The sequence below is a fragment of the Eptatretus burgeri genome, chromosome 1 (assembly GCF_056783735.1).
Source record: "Eptatretus burgeri isolate ZD-2024b chromosome 1, Ebu_testis_v1, whole genome shotgun sequence".
Lineage (NCBI taxonomy): Eukaryota > Metazoa > Chordata > Myxini > Myxiniformes > Myxinidae > Eptatretus > Eptatretus burgeri.
The window spans coordinates 25501-46955 of NC_140961.1; the positions used below are offsets into that span (position 1 = coordinate 25501).

The 21455-nt window shown below is 31.7% G+C and overlaps 1 protein-coding gene across 1 annotated transcript; it reads right to left on the reverse strand.

Moving 5' to 3' along the window:
• Positions 1–18451: 18451 nt before the first annotated feature.
• On the reverse strand, positions 18452–21250 carry LOC147033735 (uncharacterized). The gene is made up of 3 exons (XM_085869915.1): positions 20592–21250; positions 20318–20494; positions 18452–20220 (listed from the first exon to the last, which is right to left on the reverse strand). The coding sequence occupies exons 1-3, from the start codon at positions 20682–20684 to the stop codon at positions 19246–19248; spliced, it is 1245 nt and encodes a 414-aa protein (XP_085726041.1). The 5' UTR covers positions 20685–21250; the 3' UTR covers positions 18452–19245.
• Positions 21251–21455: the final 205 nt, after the last annotated feature.

Here is a 21455-nt window from a genome sequence, read left to right on the forward strand (position 1 = left end):
TTTCCAACCCCCCCCAAAAAAAAATTAGAGAAATTTTTTTTGCATTTCTCCATGTTATGTGATTTCCAACCCCCCCAAAAAAATTGTTAGAAATTTTATTTTTTGCATTTCTACATGTTTTAAGTGATTTCCAACCCCCCCCCCAAAAAAATTGTTAGAGAAAAAAAATGTTTTTGTAACTTTTTTTCCACAAAATTTTGAATTCTTTTTTTTGCATTTCTACATGTTTTAAGTGATTTGGATTTTGACAAAACTTGGTGGGGGGGGGGGTTAGGTATGGTCCAAGGATCATGCCATTAGATTTTGGACTTGGTCCCCCCCAAAGAAATTGTTGAAGAAATTTTTTTTTTTTGCATTTCTACATGTTTTAAGTGATTTCCACCACCCCCCCCTAAAAAAATTGTTCATGAAAAAAAAAATGTTTTTTTGCATTTCTAAGTTTTAAGTGATTTCCAACCCCCCAAAAAAATTGTTAGAGAATTATTTTTTGCATTTCTACATATTTTACATGATTTCCAACCCCCCCCCAAAAAATTGTTAGAGAAAAAGGATTTTTTTTTTGCATTTCTACGTTTTAAGTGATTTCCAACCCCCCCCCAAAAAAATATTGTTAGAGAATTTTTTTTGCATTTCTACATCTTTTAAGTGATTTCCAACCCCCCCCCCAAAAAAAAAAATTGTTAGAGAAAAAAATGTGTTTGCAACTTTTTTTTTCAACAAAATTTCTATTTCTTTTTTTTTGCATTTCTACATGTTTTAAGTGATTAGGATTTCGACGAAACTTGGTGGGGGGGGTGAGGTATGGTCCAAGGATCATGCCATTAGATTTTGGACTTGGTCCCCCACAAAAAAAATTGTTCGAGAATTTTTTTTTTTGCATTTCGACATGCTTTAAGTGATTTCCAACCCCCCCACCCCCCAAAAAAGTGTTAGAGAAAAAAAATTTTTTTTTGCATTTCTGCATGTTTTAAGTGATTTCCAACCCCCCCCCCAAAAAAAATGTTCGAGAATTATAAAAAATATTAATTATGAGACTCGTCTTAAAAACGATAAATGTATACACAGTCGAGTATTGGGTGGCTTTGACACCAACGCTGGTTTCCTTTTGTCGTTCAGTTTCAAGTTCATACTGTTTTTGTTTTTTTAACTCACCTGTTCGAAGAACAGAGAGCTATAGCGATACCCCCGGCATGAGCGTGAGCGTGAAAATGTTAAATTTTTTGTATTACGGAAAAACTCCTCGACGGATTTCGACGAAACTTGGTGGGGGGGGGGGGTTAGGTATGGTCCAAGGATCATGCCATTAGATTTTGGACTTGGTCCCCCCCCCAAGAAATTGTTAGAGAATTTTTTTTTGCATTTCTACATGTTTTAAGTGATTTCCACCCCCCCCCGCCCAAAAAAAATTGTTCGTGAAAAAAAAAAGTTTTTGCAACTTTTTTACAACAAAATTTCGATTTCTTTTTTTTGCATTTCTACATGTTTTAAGTGATTTCCAACCCCCCTAAAAAATTGTTCCCCCCCAAAAAAAATTAGAGAATTTTTTTTTTCATTTCTACATGTTTTAAGTGATTTCCAACCCCCGCCCAAAAAAAAATTGTCAGAGAAATTTTTTTTTTTTCATTTCTACATGTTTTGTGATTTCCAACCCCCTCCCCCAAAAAATTGTTCGAGAAAATGTTTTTTTTTTGCATTTTTACATGTTTTAAGTGATTTCCAAACCCCCCCAAAAAAATTGTTAGAGAAAAAAAAATGTTTTTTTTGCATTTCTACATGTTTTAAGTGATTTCCAAACCCCCCCAAAAAAATTGTTAGAGAATTTTTTTTGCATTTCTACATATTTTACATGATTTCCAACCCCCCCCAAAAAATTGTTAGAGAAAAAGGAATTTTTTTTGCATTTCTACATCTTTTAAGTGATTTCCAACCCCCCCAAAAAAAAAATTGTTAGAGAAAAAAATGTTTGCAACTTTTTTTTTCAACAAAATTTCGATTTATTTTTTTTTGCATTTCTACATGTTTTAAGTGATTTCCAACCCCCCCCCCAAAAAAAAAATAGAGAATTTTTTGCATTTCTACATGTTTTAAGTGATTTCCAACCCCCCTAAAAAATTGTTCCCCCCCCCAAAAAAATTAGAGAATTTTTTTTCTTCATTTCTACATGTTTTAAGTGATTTCCAACCCCCGCCCAAAAAAAAATTGTAAGAGAAAATTTTTTTTTTCATTTCTACATGTTTTGTGATTTCCAACCCCCTCCCCCAAAAATTGTTAGAGAAAATAGTTTGTTTTTTTTGCATTTCTACATGTTTTAAGTGATTTCTAACCCCCCCCCAAATAATTGTGAGAGAAAAAAAAATTTTGCAACTTTTTATTCAACAAAATTTTGATTTCTTTTTTTTTTGCATTTCTACATGTTTTAAGTGATTTCCAACCCCCCCACCCCCCCAAAAAAGAGAATTTTTTTGTATTTCTACATGTTTTAAGTGATCTCCGACCCCCTCGAAAAAATTGTTACCCCCCCCCCCAAAAAAATTAGAGAAAAATTTTTTTTTTTGCATTTCTACATGTTTTAAGTGATTTCCAACCTCCCCCCCCAAAAAAAAATTGTTAGAGAAAATTTTTTTTTTGCATTTCTCCATGTTTTAAGTGATGTCCAACCCCCTCCCCCAAAACATTGTTTGAGAAAAAAATTTTTTAGCAACTTTTTATTCAACAAAATTTCGATTTTTTTTTTTTCATTTCTACATGTTATGTGCTTTCCAACCCCCCCCCAAAAAAAAATTGTTAGGAATTTTTTTGCATTTCTACATGTTTTAAGTGATTTCCAACCCCCCAAAAAGAATTTAACCCCCAAAAAAATTGTTACCCCCCCCCAATTTTTTTTTGCATTTCTACATGTTTTAAGCGATTTCCAACCCCCCCAAAAATAATTGTTAGAGAAAAATAATTTTTTGCAACTATTTTTTCAACAAAATTTTGATTTTTTTTTTTTTTTGCATTTCTACATGTTTTAAGTGATTTCCAACCCCCCCCCCAAAAAAAAAAAACAAAGAATTTTTTTGCATTTCTACATGTTTTAAGTGATTTCCAACCCCCCTAAAAATTGTTCCCCCCCAAAAAAAAATTAGAGAAACTTTTTTTTCATTTCTACATGTTTTAAGTGATTTCCAACCCCCCCAAAAATTGTTAGAGAAAATTTTTTTTTGCATTTCTACATGTTTTAAGTAATTTCCAACCCCCCCAAAAAATTGTTCGAGAAAAAAAATTGTTAGAGAAAATTTCTTTTGTTTTTTTTTTTGCATTTCTCCATGTTTTAAGTGATTTCCAACCCCCTCCCCCAAAAAATTGTTTGAGAAAAATTTTTTTTAGCAACTTTTTATTCAACAAAATTTCGATTTCTTTTTTTTTTTTGAATTTCTGCATGTTTTAAGTGATTTCCAACCCGCCCCAAAAAAAAATTAGAGAAATTTTTTTTTCATTTCTACATGTAATGTGATTTTCAACCCCCCCCCCAAAAAAAATTGTTTGAGAAAATTTTTTTTTAGCAACTTTTTATTCAAAAAAATTTCGATTTCTTTTTTTTTTGCATTTCTACATGTTTTAAGTAATTTCCAACCCCCCCAAAAAAATTGTTTGAGAAAAAAAATTGTTAGAGAAAATGTTTTTTTTTTTTTGCATTTCTCCATGTTTTAAGTGATTTCCAACCCCCTCCCCCAAAAAATTGTTTGAGAAAAAATTTTTTTAGCAACTTTTTATTCAACAAAATTTCGATTTTTTTTTTGTATTTCTACATGTTTTAAGTGATTTCCAACCCCCCCCCAAAAAAAAAATTAGAGAAAATTTTTTTTTGCATTTCTCCATGTTATGTGATTTCCAACCCCCCCAAAAAAAATTGTTAGAAATTTTCTTTTTTTTGCATTTCTACATGTTTTAAGTGATTTCCACCCCCCCCCCCAAAAAAAAATTGTTAGAGAAAGAAAATGTTTTTGTAACTTTTTTTCCACAAAATTTTGAATTCTTTTTTTTGCATTTCTACATGTTTTAAGTGATTTGGATTTTGACGAAACTTGGTGGGGGGGGGGGTTAGGTATGGTCCAAGGATCATGCCATTAGATTTTGGATTTGGTCCCCCCCAAAGAAATTGTTGAAGAAAATTTTTTTTTTGCATTTCTACATGTTTTAAGTGATTTCCACCACCCCCCCCCCAAAAAAAATTGTTAGAGAAAAAAAAATGTTTTTTTGCATTTCTACGTTTTAAGTGATTTCCAACCCCCCCCCCAAAAAATTGTTAGAGAATTTTTTTTTGCATTTCTCCATATTTTACATGATTTCCAACCCCCTCAAAAAAATTGTTAGAGAAAAAGGAATTTTTTTTTGCATTTCTACGTTTTAAGTGATTTCCAACCCCCCCAAAAAAAAATTGTTAGAGAATTTTTTTTGCATTTCTACATCTTTAAAGTGATTTCCAACCCCCCCCAAAAAAAATTGTTAGAGAAAAAAATGTGTTTGCAACTTTTTTTTTCAACAAAATTTCTATTTCTTTTTTTTTTGCATTTCTACATGTTTTAAGTGATTAGGATTTCGACGAAACTTGGTGGGGGGGGGGTGAGGTATGGTCCAAGGATCATGAGTAGGGTAAGAATACTGATTCTGGCTCACTTTTCCCCATGTAAATGAATGGGGGATTTTCAGCGATTTATATTTTTTTTCCCTAAAAATAAACCCCCCTTTTTATCCCAAGGTATATTTATTTGTCTCCCCTTTTAACTTGGAGGTTGAACCTCATTGAATTGAACACCTGGGGGTTGAACAGCTCACTCATTGAACTTATAAAGATTTGTTCATTCTCAAATTCCTTCAATAGTTTAATTTTCTTTGCACAATAATCCCCATCTAAAATATTGACAAACAAAACATTTGAATCTTTATATTTTTTAAGATACCCCTTTTGTGCCATTACGAAATGATAAACTTCTCTTAATGCTCTTGTTTGACCACCTCCTGAGCCACATATCATTTTGAGATTATAGTAAATTGTTTTTTCATTGTTCAATTGATAACCATCAAAGTTTTCAGTCCATTCAAGGATATTCATTTTTTTCTTTACATCCTCTAACTTACTAGTTTTTAAATTAATTCGCTTATTTGTTTTATTTACCTTTGTTTTAGTTATTTTTTCAATAAGACTTATTTGATATTTTTCACATTCAGTATGTTTTCCATTTATATACCAAGACTGAGATTTTCTCCACTCTTTAGTTTGATTAATACTTGGTTTAACCATTTATATATTGTGAAAAAACGCGGTAGCCCTTAAAAACCCTAACCCATCTTCCCATCGTTAAAACATAATCTATTTTATACACTCTATCATACAATATCCATATGGAACACAATCTATTCCATTATCTAAAATAAATCTCTTATCATCAAAGGCTCCTAATGCCTTTTTATTTACTTCTTCACTATATATGTTATGTTTATAACTTCTTATTGTATTCATTTTCCTATATTCTTCTTTCTTATTCATCAAACAATTATAATAATTTCTAAAAGTTATTGATTTCTTTATTACATATTTCTTTATTCCCTTTAACCTCTTATCAATCTGTTCACCATACTTATAAGCATATGCCTTTGCTCTCAATCCAATAAACTCACTCATTACTTTTCCACCCAACTCATCCTTAAACTTACCAATAACCTTTTCATTCTTTTTGGAAAATAACTCACTCTTCTTGCTGAAATTACTTGTATCATATACTCCAATATTTTTCTTCATATCTTCATAAACATCATCAGTTTTTATATCTAGGATAAAACTATCAGTATCCATATACAACAATGAAACATTTTCACCATACTCTTTCTTTAAGTCATTATACAAATAATCATACATCAATATCTTTGATAAATCAAGAACTGCTGTTCCAATATAAATTGGTTTATCCATTACAATACTTTCCTTTTTCATATGAATTGCAGAAAAGTTCTCTGAAAAAACCTCTTCTCTCTCAAAACTTGGTTTATTTATCAATCTCGAAGCTTCTTTCCAAGATGTTGCGAATCTAATGTTTTGCCTGTTTCTAACATTTTCCATAGTCTTTCCAAATACAGCATTATTCATTAATTTATAAAAGTCCCCTTCAAATTTTACTTTTGTATTTGCTCTCATATCTGTATTGAATTGAATATACTTTTTCACCCAAGGACTTTGTTTAAATTTTAAAACTCTATGAATTTTAGCTACTCTCAATCCTTCTCTCAAAAACTGTTTTAAGCTTCTCTGATGCAAAACATATCCCTCTTTATCATAGAATGTTGTTAATAACTTTTCTGTTGATTTACCTTTAATATTAAAACTTTTATGATAATCACTTAACAATTCTTTCTTTGGAGTTTCTTTCTCACATGCAAAAGGAAGATCTTTATGCTTATTATGAAGATCACTCGGGTACCTCAAATCAACTTCAAAATAATAACCTTCTTCTTCGTCATTCAATTCCTCTTGAGAAGAAATAACAATATTCATCAAAGCCTTTTCATAATTCTTTTCTTCCACCCACTCTAATTTACCATAAGGTAGAGATTGAGACATTGCCCATCCATACAAATTATTAGCATCAAAATACATCAAATAATTACTATCTTTTTCACTATCATAATTTGGGAGATATTTATTATTTGCTTTAGCATATCTTTTGAACATACTTGTGATATTCCACCTCTCTTGGACTTCTCAATCATCAAAAGCATATCCACATCACTGATTAAATCTATATCTTGTTTTGTCATTTTCAACATTGCACTCCAAGCTAAACCAGGAGCTGTGAAATAGTGGGCAGGATCTAATCCATAACAATTTTTATTATGACAGAGTGATCTAAAAGCTTCAAACACATCAGCTAACAATAAAACATCTGTTTTTAGATATAAATCGTGATATTCTCCAAGGTTCTTTATCTTAAATATTTTCCATATTTCTTGTGCGTGTTTATATTCCTTATCACTTATCTCTTCTTCATAAAGGTTATTATAGAAACTTTCTTTTGAAGGAAGTTGTGTTTCTTTAAATCTCATAAATGAATCCATATAATCATAAGGATAAATTCCCTTACTTGTAAGAATTTTCTCTTTACTTTGAATTTCATTCCTTGTTTGAATTTCCTCTCTCGTAAGAATTCCTTCTTTAATCAGAATTTCATCTTTAATCTGAATTTCCTCTTTAGTTCGAATTTTCTTTATAATTAGAATTTCATCTTCAGTTAGAATTTCCTCTTTACTTTGAATTCTCTCTTTAATCTGAATTTCCTCTTGAGTGAGAATTTCCTCTTTTGGAAAGAATGAATTAAGATTTGGAAAAGAGTCCGTGGAGCTTAGATTTGATGCGAGGTAGGCTAGTGGTGTTCCCATAAACTTGTAAGAATCTAAAAACCTAATACGAGTTATAGGTTTTGTGAATATCATTTTTGAAAATGAAATATACTTTTGACTTGTGTTTGTTATGGCAGAAATATTCCCTGGTGTTTTTGAAAGTTCATTTATAAATAGATGTGTATCATAGTTGGCGCTGTTGTGAAGAAAGACTGGAATAAAAGAAGGTAATTTATAATTAAGATTACAACAGGAATGAGCGGGACCTCTATATTTACCAGTAAGATGACAATGGTCTCTAACTTTAGACTCCTTAATTTCCCCCTCACAAATATGACAGATATTGTTCATTCTAAATTCTAATTTTTCTTCTTTGGTTAATTTCATCGGTTCATTTGTTTCTTTCATTAATTTAGTGAGTCTTATACAATCCTTTTCTAATCGTTTTACAAACTCTTGTGAAGCATTTTTTCCACGATAATGTTCAAGTTTGTTATACTTTTCTCCAACAGATGATTTGATATAATAACAGAAACCACAAGGAATATGTTTTTGATATTTATTTGTATATGGTTCTTTTGGATTAGGAGAAGCAGTATTTATCTTTTTAAGGATACATTCAAAATCAGCGTATATCACAAATGGGTGCATGATAGATTTATTATAATCTTCAAAATAAATCTTTTCACCAGGTTTAGGCATTGTAATTACAGCTGATTTATGATTACTACAATATTTTGAATGTTGTTCTAATCGTTCTTTTGTATGAAATGAATTAAGACATCGCTTACAAGGATATATTTTGTTTGCTGTTCTGAATACCTGAGAAGAGATTAATCTTGATAAATTATTGATGTATGTGTAATGTGAATTCTTTCCAACACTAAAATATAAAAGGTCAATGTGTGTTTCTTCATTTTTATAGTTGTTTGAAATTTTTAATATTTGAACTTTGTTTGTATCCGTTAATCCATATACATTAATAGAAAGATTATTCTTTTTCTCAAATTTAGGAATATCTGTTAATGGCATTGGGAATTTAAAATCTTTAATGTCCAAGGTATTCTCATATTTCATATATTGTTTTACTCTTTCTGAATTACATTTTGGTGGATGTAAGTGAGCAAGAACAGACCAGAGAAAACATTTATTATCATTGTTCTTAATATTAACAACTGCCTTCTTTAGTTTTATTTCTTTTGGTAATTCAATATAAGAAGAAGCTTTAAGAGGGTTTGATTTTAGAATGTGTATATCTAAAAAGATGATTTTTTTAATATTGAATCCACTTCCTACCACTGTATTATCAACATCCTCCTCTTGTCTTGATAGTTCTTCATAAACCCCACTATTCAAAAAATCTTGAAATGATGTTATAAAATGAAGATCTGTTCTCATATAAGGAGTTTGTTCTTCATCTTGTCTTTTCATATTCATTTTCACTCCCATATAAAACTTTAAAGTTTTTATTTCTTTTAATGTCTTTTTAATAAATTTTTCAACATCGGGTTTCACTATTTCAATTGATTCAGCTATTGATGATGGACTGGGTTCTCCAAATTGAAAAATCCTTATTTTTATATGCCCTTTAAATGCCTCATCAGTGTTTTTAATATAATAGACTCCCTTTACTTTAAACTCATTTTTCTTGTGTTTTTGTGATTGAAGATGTTGATTATAACTACTCTTCAAAACATCCTTTGAACAGATATCACAATGTTTTCTTTCCAACTCAAGAGGAGATATTTGATGAAATAGATTAAATGTGTGTTTGTTGGTTTGGAGGTGTTTTCTATAATGTTTATATTCGTGATTACAAACATCGCAGTACGTTGTATTCACCATATTTATAGAATAAAACTTTGCTTAAACTAAAATTTTCTTGATGAAAATTTCGTTTAATTTATAGGTGAATCTGTGCTTAAAAACATTTTATCCTCCAACTTTTTCACTTAATAAATACAATGTTTCAAGACACAAAAGACAAGTTTCAATCAATCTCTTCATCTGTTAAAGATACTGAGAAATATGTCAAGGATGTAAAATTGAACAAAGATAAATATAACAACTATTGGATAAAAACTATTATGGTAAATAATATGAGTTCTTCAATTTCCTTCAGTGGAAGGGCTTTTAGTATACCTGGTAGAACATCAATTAAAGTATCTCTAACAAAAGTTTCTCCTCTCCTTCTAGTAATATATTCAAAACTAGAAAAAGCAATGAAACAAGAAAAAGTATCAAAGAACAAAAACCTTATGGATGAAGCTTTAGAAAGAAAAGATAAGACCATCTGTAATATGCAAGGAGAAATTTGTATTTTTTTCAACAACCCTAAAGATGTAAATCTTGATGAAATAAAGGATGTTAATATATCAGGTGAAATGACATTTCGTTCAATAGTAGTTAACGATAATTTTAAAATTACCTTTAATATAAAAAATGTTGTCGTTGAATCTGATAATGAAAAAAAGTATATCGATATCGATGGTAATATACAACTGAAAGTATAGATGAATTTCAGTTTAAGTAAAGTTTTACTTTATAAATATGCTAGACTTTCCTGATTCTCCATATGACAAATTTGAGAATTGTCCTGCGTGTGAAAGACAGGGATTAAACACAGAGTCAAAAGCCTATAAACAATGTATATTCTGTGATTATCTTCTAATTAATGATAATAAAAAATATAAAAAGGAAAATAATTCTTTTAGATTTACACCAAAAATGAATTACTTTACAAGATTGATTAGAGAAATGAATGTAAAGTATGAGGATGATAACACACCTTTCCTTACAAGGGAAGAAACTGAACGTATAAGAGAAATGTTCAAAGGATTGTTGTTGTATATTATTCATGGATGTAATTTTCAGGGAAATATCAACACAAGATATTGTATAAATAAAATAATGGATTATCTTGAAATTAAACCTGAACTTAGGATAAAATATAGAGTTTCTAAAAAAGCCAATAATAAATTAAATAACCTGTTTTTCAAATATATAAATGAATGATTTTTTACCTATTTGGGAAAATAAGATAAAATTTAACAACCATAAAAATCTCCCAAATTCATTAAGATGTCTCATAGTTGGTTCAAGTGGATGTGGAAAAACCTGCTTACTTTTAAAAATGCTCCTCACTCCCAACTTTTTAGATTATGATAATTTAATAATTTTCACAAAGTCGAGTTTTCAACCAGAGTATCAACTACTCTCACAAGGTTTTAATGCTGGTCTTCAAAAAGAAGATATAATAGGTTTATTTAAACGTCAAAAAAACCTAAATGATTATAACATTGAAGATATAATTCAACTATTTTGTGATACACAGAGATGTAAAAAGAAATCAAATCTTATAACTTGTATTCTTAGTGATAATACGGATGATATACCGTCTCCCCAAGATTTGGATAAATCAAAAAGAACCTCGTTATCTTTGATGATTGTGTTAATGAGAGAAACCAAACGGTAATGGACAGCTACTACACAAGAGGGAGACATTCTTCTTGTAATTGTATTTATCTTAGTCAATCGTACTTTCAACTTCCTCGTCGTTCCATCAGAAACAATGCTAATACTTTTATTTTATTCAAGTTAAATTCAATAGATATCAATAATTTTTGGAGAGATAATTGTTCTACATTATGTAGTAAAAAGAAATTTGAGGATTATATGAAGCACACGACTGAAAAATATAAATATATTGTTGTGAAACAAGATGAGATATTAAGGGATATATTTTTTGTTTTATAAACAATTACATATATAAATGACAACTATTATTATAAATCTTGTGGGTAAATCTGCTTCTGGAAAAAACTTTCATAAATCAAGGTTCTTGTGTAGTACAAATGAGAATATTGTAAATTTACTTAAAAAACACCCCGTGATACGCATTGTATCAACAACAACTAGAGCAATAAGACCTGGAGAAGTAAAAGGTGTAGATTATCACTATATTTCAGTGGAGGAACATATGCGATTGAGGAATGAAGGACAAATATTTGAGGAGGTTTCTCTTGGTACAACAAAATATTCACATTGTAAGAGTGAGTTAAAGAAACTAAAATCTGGTGGTGTTGGGATATTAGAAACTAATCCAGAAGGAACGAGACAAATTATTAAATATCTGAGCGGAGTGAAGATTTTATCATTCGGTTTTGATGTTGATGAAGAAACTCAACACAAACGTATGAAAAGCAGAGATGCAAGGATTAGTGAAGAAGAAATTACAACTCGCATTAATGTTAATAAAGAATTTGATGAAATATTTAAAGAAAAGGATTTATTTGAACACATCTACTTGAATGATGAAGAAAAGGAAAATTTCCCTGTTGATCTTTACAATTCATTAAATGATATTTTACAATAAATAAATGGATACAAAAGAAAGAGCAAGAAGATTTAAGGAACATCAAGAGTTGGTTTCAAAAGTTGTAAAACAACAGGAAGACATAAAGAAGAAACGCAGACAGAAACTAACGGGCGAAGAAGCATTTGAAAAAAAACAAGAGAAATTTTTTAAACCACTTTTAAAAACTTCCCAAGAAAAAATGAAAGATGTTTCCACAGTTCCCACAGTAGAATATACTCCTAGAAAGCTTCAAATGTTAAAAGATTTCAGTCAAATGACGGAGGAAGAATTAGAGCATATTGGAGAATTAGAACATGATGAAGGTTTATTTCAACAACTGGAAGAGATTAATCAACCCCCTGATTATATTGTGAATGCTGTTCAAAACAATGAATATTCAGCGGATTCAAAAACCAAAGCAGGACTCATTCCAACAGAACAACCAGCAATATTTCATCTTGTTCAAGAAAAGGTATTGATATTTAATGATGAATTAAAGTTCTTAAGTTCTGCTCAACCCCCTGTTAAACTAACTCCGAGATTAATGTTTCTTCTCACAAAAGATGGAAGGCAAGGTTCAACTGTGAGGGATGAATCAAAGTATATTGATAAACCATTGGATATGGAAAATAATGATGATAGAGTATATATTGATTTGCTGAACACTCTAAATTATAAGGTTATTCTTTCTGGTAAAAGTAGGAAGAATGAGAAGGAGAAACACATTATTCAGGCTTTAAGTATCCTTGGTTCAGGTATTAGTTTTCTTCCAAATGACCCATCACAATTAGTTAATAGACTGTTATTGTTGTTCGGCAGTAAGAAGGCTGGAAATAACAATTGTTTTAATGAAGCATCAGCCATTTTAGACCAGTTGATGAACATGAAAATAATTAATAAATCTCAATATAAAGACATTTTATCTCATATTAAATAAGATGAGAAGCACAATCCTGAGTTTTAATTTCACAACAAGCGACCACACATCTTCATTCCCATACCCACTACAACTTGACACAACAAAAGAATATGAGGCATCTTTATTGTCCATGGAGACTTATAATACCTTATTTAATATAACCGAGAAAAATGACAAGTTTAGTTATAATCCGGGAAGTGGATACAAAACGATAACAGTCTCACCCGGAGCATACGAGATTTCTCAAATATCTTCCGAAATTGCTCGTCTTATGAAAGAACAGGGTGATGAACCAAAAAATATTATTATAAACATTCAAAAACATACTTCAAAATCAACGATTAAAGTTAAAAATAACTACAAGGTTGATTTCACAATTGATAATTCATTTAGAGAGTTATTAGGTTTCTCCTCAAAAAGATTGAAACTAATGGGACGTTTTACAGTGATAATGTCATTCAAATATCCTCAGGAATAAATTCGGTGTTAATTCACTGTGATTTGATTGATGGTGCTTATAATGATGGATTAAAAACAAATACAATATTTTCATTCAGCGCATACTCAACCCCAATTGGTTATAAATTCAATATGGAGCCTAAAAATTTGGTTTATCTACCTGTGTCAGGAAAAACCATACACAGAGTAAATTTTAGGATAACCGACCAAGATAATCGTGTGATCTCTTTTAATGGAGAAGTTATATCCATCAGAATTCACCTACGTGAAGTTTTTCAATAAATAAATACGATGGTTATTGTGAGGAAGCACGAGTTGGGAAAATATAAAATAATTACAGGGGATGGGATGTTCCTTTCCCCGTACTACAAGGGTGAAGGTATGTATCTTGGTAGAGGATACTATAAACCTAAGAGACAAAGGGGTGTCGGACATCAATTTAGAGGAGATGGGATAATTGATACTCTCATGGGTATTGGTTCAACTATTCTTAAACATAAAGACCTAATTGGTTCAACTGCTTCTGCTGTGGGAAATGTAGCAGGTGCTGTAAAGAGTATAAAAGATGCTCAGAAAGAATCTCATAAATTACAAGCAATAAAAGAAATTAAGAAAGGTAAAACTCAGTTGTCCCCCAAGAACGACAGAAAATAATTCAAATACTTGGATCAGGGTTTCAAAAGTTTTAACATCTTTTTTCCTAAATAAATACAAGTATGGAAGCAATTGATAGTATCTATGATTTGGATGATACTATTATTATCTCAAACTCCACTAAAAAAGAAGATTACTTCAAAGTAAATGCAATAACTGGAACAGACTGGAATACAAATGGTACAAAAAGTTTTGAAATAAATAATCAACAAACCTATTTGAATCTCTCCGAAAGTTTCTTGTTGTGTAAATTTAAATTCACTAAGGCTGGGAATAACACAAACGCTACACTTGTAAATGATTTCTTCTGGAAAATGTTTGATAGTGTGCGATTGTATATTGGAACACAAGAAGTTGAAGCGGTTGATTATGTCTCTGCTGTATCTGAAATGATGAAATTTACACTCTATACATTCAGTGATAGAATGGGAAAGGGGTCTGTCGAAGGTTTTATTCCTGATATGTCAATGGGAACAAACACAGACCCTGGATATATTCAAAGGAAAGGAATGTATAATGATGATACAAAAGCAGAAAATAGTTTTACTGTGGCAGTTCCTCTTAAAGGTATATTTGGATTTTGTGATTATGATAAAGTTCTGTATGGTCTTAAAATTAGATTTCAACTACAAAGGAATGATAATGAAAATAGATTGCTTTTTGGTGTTGGTAATGCTTTTGGTGATCAGAATAAATTTGTAATTGAGGAGATGAGTTGGTATATCAGTGAATATACTCCTAATCTTAAAACAGAAGAGATGTTGAATCGAAGACTTAACTCAAAAAAAACACTCAGTGTATCATACCTCAAAAGAAGATGTCAACACGTTAAACTCAATCAAACTACTTACACGTGGAATTTGGGTGTTCTGGAAGGAAAGCCACGATATCTGTGGATGATTTTTAAAAAGCCAGATGGTGATACTGCGACTGATAAGAATAATGCATTGAGTGATAATGCTAAGGTGAAACAACTTCGCGTTTCTCTAGATGGAACATTTTATCCACGAGATAGATTGGAAATTAATTGGGAAAAAAATGATTTTGCTGAAGCATACAAGTCTTACCAAAAGGTGTGTGAAAGTAATGGAAATAAAGAACCTATTTTAGATATGACAGCATTTAAAAGTTTGTATACAATCTATACGTTTGACCTGAGCGCTCAAAAAGAAACTATAAAGTCTAATCGAGTGGATACTTCCCTATACATTGAAAGAGGAGAGAGTGAAGAAGTTGATACATATTGTTTGCTTTTGGAAGAAACAGAATTGCAGATTAATACAGATAATGGTGTGATGATTAGTCTCACATAATTTTTTGTTAAATAAATGAGTGGCAAAGTACCAACTGGGGTATATGTTAATCAAATCAATCTTCATAAACTATCATCTTGTGTTCAAAATCAAAAGCCTTGTACGATTAACGTTAATACAATTCAGAGAAAAGGAGCAGTAAGAATTGATGTTTTGCTCACAAGAGAACAGGTTAAAATCTTGAATTACACTGGCTCACTTAAAATTAAAATGACAAAACCAATGTTGAAAAAATATTCAATAAGAGAGACGAGTGGAGGATTTCTCCCATTTCTAATTCCTTTATTTGCTGGTTTAAGTGCGGTTGGAGCATTGACGGGTGGTATTTCAACAGCGGTCAAAACTGCCAACGAAAGGAAGGCTCAACTCCAGGCTCAAAATAATTGGAAAGACATAACAAAGAGTTGGAGAAACAAATTAGTGGAAGTGGTGTAATTGTAGATTTTGCTGAAAAACTTGAAGGTCTGCCTGATAAAGCGAGATTGTTAGTTGGAGATATGCTTTCTTCTATAGCACAAGCAGGTGTAAAATTAACGAAAAGAGGTAATGGATTATATCTTTCTAATAAATAAATGAGCATTGATGAGTGGTTGAAAGAATTTGGAAAGAATACAACATCAAATTTACAACTTGCCAAATATTGTAAGAAATTAAAAATTCATAATGTGGTTATTTGTATGAGAGATGAATTAACAAATGTGTCGAAACATACAAAGAATATTATTATGAACTTAGAAGATAATGATGGGAACGGTTCTCATTGGGTTTGTATTTTTAATAGTCAAGACAAATATTATTTTGATAGTTTTGGTCTTCCACCACCTGTTGAAGTCATAAAATTCTTACAGAATGGTGTTTATCAAACATTTCAAGTCCAAGAATTAAATTCCAAGTGTTGTGGTCAATTATGTCTATATGTGTTATTTCAACTCAACAAAAATAAAAAATTTTATGATATTATTTTTAATCTAATATAAATGACTTATGTTGGTAAAGATGGTTCTATCTTTGGTGTATCTCAAGAACTGGATATTGATTTATCAAATTATTACACAAAGGCACAGGCTGAACGATATAAATATAATATAAACAAAAATATTAACATGAAAAATGCTTATAAATTAAAAAATTATCCAAGCCCGACTGACGCGAATGACTTGGTGAGATTAAGCGATTTATCACAATATATATACTTAAATAAAACGGCTGTGTATTCTAAAGATACAGAAGTGTTGATATTATCTCCAGGTCATACAGAATTCACAGTTCGAATTAAAATAAATTTTTATAAAGAAGGGCGTATCGTTTGTATGAGAATAGAACAATGGGGGTATGATATGAATGATTTAGGGTATAATTGGTCATTTAAAATTAACCTCGAAGACCTGGAACAATTAAATCAGTCTCGTAAGGAAGAATATTATCCACTTGGTATCGAGAATGAGTTTTGTGGAGCCACGATTAGTAAACAACAAATAAAAGAATTTAATAAGGGTAAATATAATAATGGTTTTGCCCTTGTTTATCTCATGAAAACAGAAAAAACAGGATTATATATAATAAGTAAGGAAATACAAAATGATTTAACTATGGGAAGATGGGGAGGTGTTTCGTGCCATAATATTATTCTAACATATATTTCTAATACATAAATGACAGCAAGAAGGCTTCAAGAAAATTATCATTTCTGTGTCCAAGCATACCTTCAAGAAAAGGGTATTCGGTATTTTAATAAATATGTTCTACAACATAAGAATGAGGTATTTTCAATAAAAGATTGGCATTATGCTGATGTTGATAAACCAACAACTTTAGATTTAATTAGAATGTTAAATAATGAAAAAATTATAAGGTTAAGAAAAGGTAAGGCTCTTTTAGAAATTCAAAAGAAATTTTATTGGTTTCCTGTTGTAAAAAAATTATTTTGGATACAGGAATAACAAGAAATCCTGATGAATATATGTATAATATTCTATGGGGTGTAAACGATTCAAGTATAGTAAGGGATGAGGAAGGAGTTGAAGAAGAGAGGGAAGAGGAGGAAAAGGAGGAGGAGGAGAGAGAGAAGGAGGAAAGAGAGAAGAGAGAGAGGGAGGAAAGAGAGAGAATGAATAAATATCAAAATATGGAAACCAGTGAGATTCAAAAAAGAATAGAGGTATTAAAGAAATTAACTTATCTCACCAGGGAGGAATACAAAGAATTAAAAAGTCCATTTGCAATACTTTCAACAAAACTATTAGCATCGTCAAGCTATTCATTTTAATTCAAGTTTTTTCTTAAATAAATGGAGGAGAGAGTGAAGGCATTTCTAAGGATTCTTTATGTTTTAAAAATTAAGATTCAAATGTGCATGTTGGAAACTAAAAGGTTTTTGCACTCTGCAGAAATTTTTCTCATAAATAAATGAGTTATTGTCTCAAATGTAAAAAGAAAACTAATACTAAAAATATTTCATATATTAAAAGTAAAAATAACAGGGTTATACAAAAAGGTATATGTTCGGTGTGTGGTTCAAAAAAAAAATCAATTTATCTCCAAACACAAACTCGGAGGAGATATACAAAAGTTTTTATCAGGAAGTAAATTTACAACTACTGGAATACCAGGGAATTACATCTTCCAGGGTATTCTTTCTGTGGTCCAGGCACAAACTTGGATAAAAGATTAGATGAGGCAGACAATCCTAAATCCTGGAGTAAACCAATCAATAGAGTTGATGAAGTGTGCATGAGACACGATATTGATTATGGGAATACCACAACGTTGGAAGAAAAGCATGAAGCCGATAGAGAAATGTTATATAATTTGTCTCTGATACAAAATCCAACCTTGAGAGAAAAAGTTGATAGGTTCATCGTGAAGAAGATGATTAGTGCTAAATTGAAACTTGGACTTGGAAATGCAAAAAACTTATAGGCTCTAATGATGCCATTAAGACTGAAGAGCAATTAGCTGATGAATTACATAAACCAATATTCACAAAGTTTCAGAGAAGGAAAGTTTATTCCAAGGAAGTTGATTATATCTGGTCTGCTGATTTGATTGAACTCAATAATGATAAGGGGTACAAGTATGCTTTAACCGTTATTGATTTGAGGAGTAGATATGCGTGGGTTGTCCCTTTAAAAAACAAAACAGGTAATACTCTTATGTTAGCTTTTCAACAGATATTTAATAAAAGTAAGAGAAAACCTAAGAAATTGTGGACTGATGAGGGTAGAGAGTTTTATAACAAGACATTTATGAATTTTCTAAAAAATAACAGTATTACATTATACAGTACCTTTAATGAAGGGAAGGCAGTTGTTGTTGAACGTTTTAATCGTACCTTAAAAGAGAGACTATATAAAAAATTCACACAACTCGGTTCACAACAATGGTCATCTTTTATTCAGGATATTGTGGATAAGTATAATGACACGATTCACACGTCAACGAATATGAAGCCATCAGAAACATTTACAAAATTAAAATATGAAAAAGAGATTAATGTCAGAAAACCTAAGTTCAAAGTTGGTGATATCGTAAGAATATATAGGTGGAAATCTCATTTTGAAAAGGGTTTTACTGAACGAAGGACGAAAGAACTTTTTAAAATTGTTGATGTAATAGATACAGTTCCTTGGACTTATAAAATATATGATTTGGAAGGGGAAGAGATTTTAGGTTCATTTTATTCACAGGAATTACAAAAGACAAAACTAAGCAGATAATACACCTTTGTGGACACTAGAGGGACAAGTCCGAGGTGTATAACAGTATATAATGTGTGTCAAGGGGGACGTTCTTAGATCTGTGAACCCCAAACACAGAATCCTCAACTGAATAGTCAAGGCTTAACTTTTGTTTGTGTGTGTGTGTGTGTGCAATGGGAGCAATAGGTTGGCGCTTCACTCCCTCCTACTATACACCGTTGTGGACACTCGAGGGCCAAGTCCGAGGTGTATAACAGTATATAATGTGTGTCAAGGGGGACGTTCTTAGATCTGTGAACCCCAAACACAGAATCCTCAACTGAAGTCAAGGCTTAACTTTGTTTGTTGGTGTGTATGTGTGTGTGTCCCAACCCTCACATTCAAAATCTCAACCCCAACCCTCACATTCAAAATCTCAACCCCAACTCAATCCTCACCCAACACAGTCTTTTTCAAAATGAGATTTTCCACCTATATATATATATATATATTTTTACGTTTTTTTTTCTTCTTCCAATTCTGTCTTTTAAGGCTTTCAGGTTTGATGACGTAGAAAGGGGGAGTAAGCCTGCACTTTCTTCCCAGAACTTTCTTGATCTTGCTCCCATCAAGCACCATCCGACAAAGAACTACATCGATAGGTTTAGATCCCAAAGAGTGATAGCAACTCCAAAAGTCTCCAAAATATAAATAAATAAAATAATAATAATAATAAATAAATAAATAAATAAATAAAAGCCCCCAAAAAAGTTTCAAGTGTCCAACATAAACCCAACTTTCCAAGTCTTCAAGGTATAACCACATTCCTGTTGAGTTTCCAAGATATGTATCACATTGTGAGTTATCAATCCAGAACCCACATTTCAAGTATTCAAAGTAAAACCAACTTACAAAGTCTCTTAAGGATAACTCATTTACTGATTTTTTCAAAATTTGTGAGTCTCCAAGGTAGGACCCATATTTAGAACCATCTTGGCAGAACCCTTTTCCTGAGTCTCCAAGGTAGTTATTTAAACCATCAAGGCAGAACTCATTTACTGATTTTTTCAAAATTTGTGAGTCTCCAAGGTAGGCCCCATATTTAGAACCATCTTGGCAGAACCCTTTTCCTGAGTCTCCAAGGTAGTTATTTAAACCATCAAGGCAGAACTCATTTCTTGATTTTTTCAAAATTTGTGAGTCTCCAAGGTAAAACTTGTATTCTGGCTCATCAAGGTATAACTTGTTCAGTGGGTATTGTCTTGATAACTCACAATGAGTACTATTGCTGTAAAACTCTTTTTCAGGATTTTGCTGGTCTCCAAGGTATAACTCTTTGGTTGGGTCATCAAGGACGAACTCGTTCTGTGGGTCTTGGTCGCTCATAAGGTCTTCAACCAAGCCAACAATTTCGCCCCAAGTTGTAGCAAAAGCAGTATTTTCATTTCGTATTTCAGACACAATTTCCTGTGAGAGAAAATAATAATGTATTAATTAAGTTATTTAATTATTAAATGAGTATGCTTCAATCAAAGTTTGAAAATAGGAAAATAAAAAATCTTACCTCAATAGATAAGAGGTTTGAATCCAGTTCATCAACTTGAAGGTTTAGTTCCATAGAAGACAGAGAGTTCCAAGGAACACCAAAGTCATCCCACTCAAGGTCTTCAACCAAGCCAACAATTTCCCCCAAAGTTGTAGCAAAAGCAGTATTTTCATTTCGTATTTCAGACACAATTTCCTGTGAGAGAAAATAATAATGTATTAATTAAGTTATTTAATTATTAAATGAGTATGCTTCAATCAAAGTTTGAAAATAGGAAAATAAAAAATCTTACCTCAATAGATAAGAGGTTTGAATCCAGTTCATCAACTTGAAGGTTTAGTTCCATAGAAGACAGACAGTTCGAGACAAGCACACAGAACACCATTGCCAGCAAGAACAAATGTTTAAAATGGAGCCTGGGTTTGAAGCTTTTATAGAGAAAGACTGGTGGGTGTGGTTTCCTTTGGAAATTCCCTGGGCAAGCCTAGGCAAGCCTTCATTGGGAAATTTTTCAAAACCATAACATCCTGTAATTTTCTAGTGATTTCTTTGTGAGTCAGAGATGAACTGGAAATGATGTAAGAGTGGGCGGGGCTTAGCAAAAGTAGGCGGAGCTTAGGAAAAGTGGGCGTGGCTTAGAAAAAATACCTTATGAAAAGTGGGGCGGAGCTTAGCAAAAGTGGGCGGGGCTTAGGAAAAGTGGGCGTGGCTTAGAAAAATACCTCATGAAAAGTGGGCGGAGCTTAGCAAAAGTGGGCGGGGCTTAGGAAAAGTGGGCGTGGCTTAGAAAAAATACCTTATGAAAAGTGGGCGGAGCTTAGCAAAAGTGGGCGGAGCTTAGAAAAAGTGGGCGTGGCTTAGAAAAAATACCTTATGAAAAGTGGGCGGAGCTTAGCAAAAGTGGGCGGAGCTTAGAAAAAGTGGGCGTGGCTTAGAAAAAAATACCTTATGAAAAGTGGGCGGAGCTTAGCAAAAGTGGGCGGAGCTTAGCAAAAGTGGGGGGGGGCTTAAAGAAAAGTGGGCGGGGCTTATTGAATACATTGTGGAAAGTGGGTGGGGCTTAACAAAAGTGGGCGGGGCTTAAAGAAAAGTGGGCGGGGCTTAACAAAAAATAACCTGTGGCTCAGGAGGTGGTCAGATGAGAGCATTAAGAGAA

What these genes read in the sequence shown, in the direction of transcription:
- LOC147033735 (XM_085869915.1), bottom strand. Translation starts at nt 20,684, where the DNA reads ATGGTGTTCTGTGTGCTTGTCTCGAACTGTCTGTCTTCTATGGAACTA. An exon ending in CAAACCTCTTATCTATTGAG is followed by an intron (nt 20,495 to 20,591) that starts GTAAGATTTTTT and finishes TTTCTCTCACAG; the next exon opens with GAAATTGTGTCTGAAATACG. An exon ending in CAAACCTCTTATCTATTGAG is followed by an intron (nt 20,221 to 20,317) that starts GTAAGATTTTTT and finishes TTTCTCTCACAG; the next exon opens with GAAATTGTGTCTGAAATACG.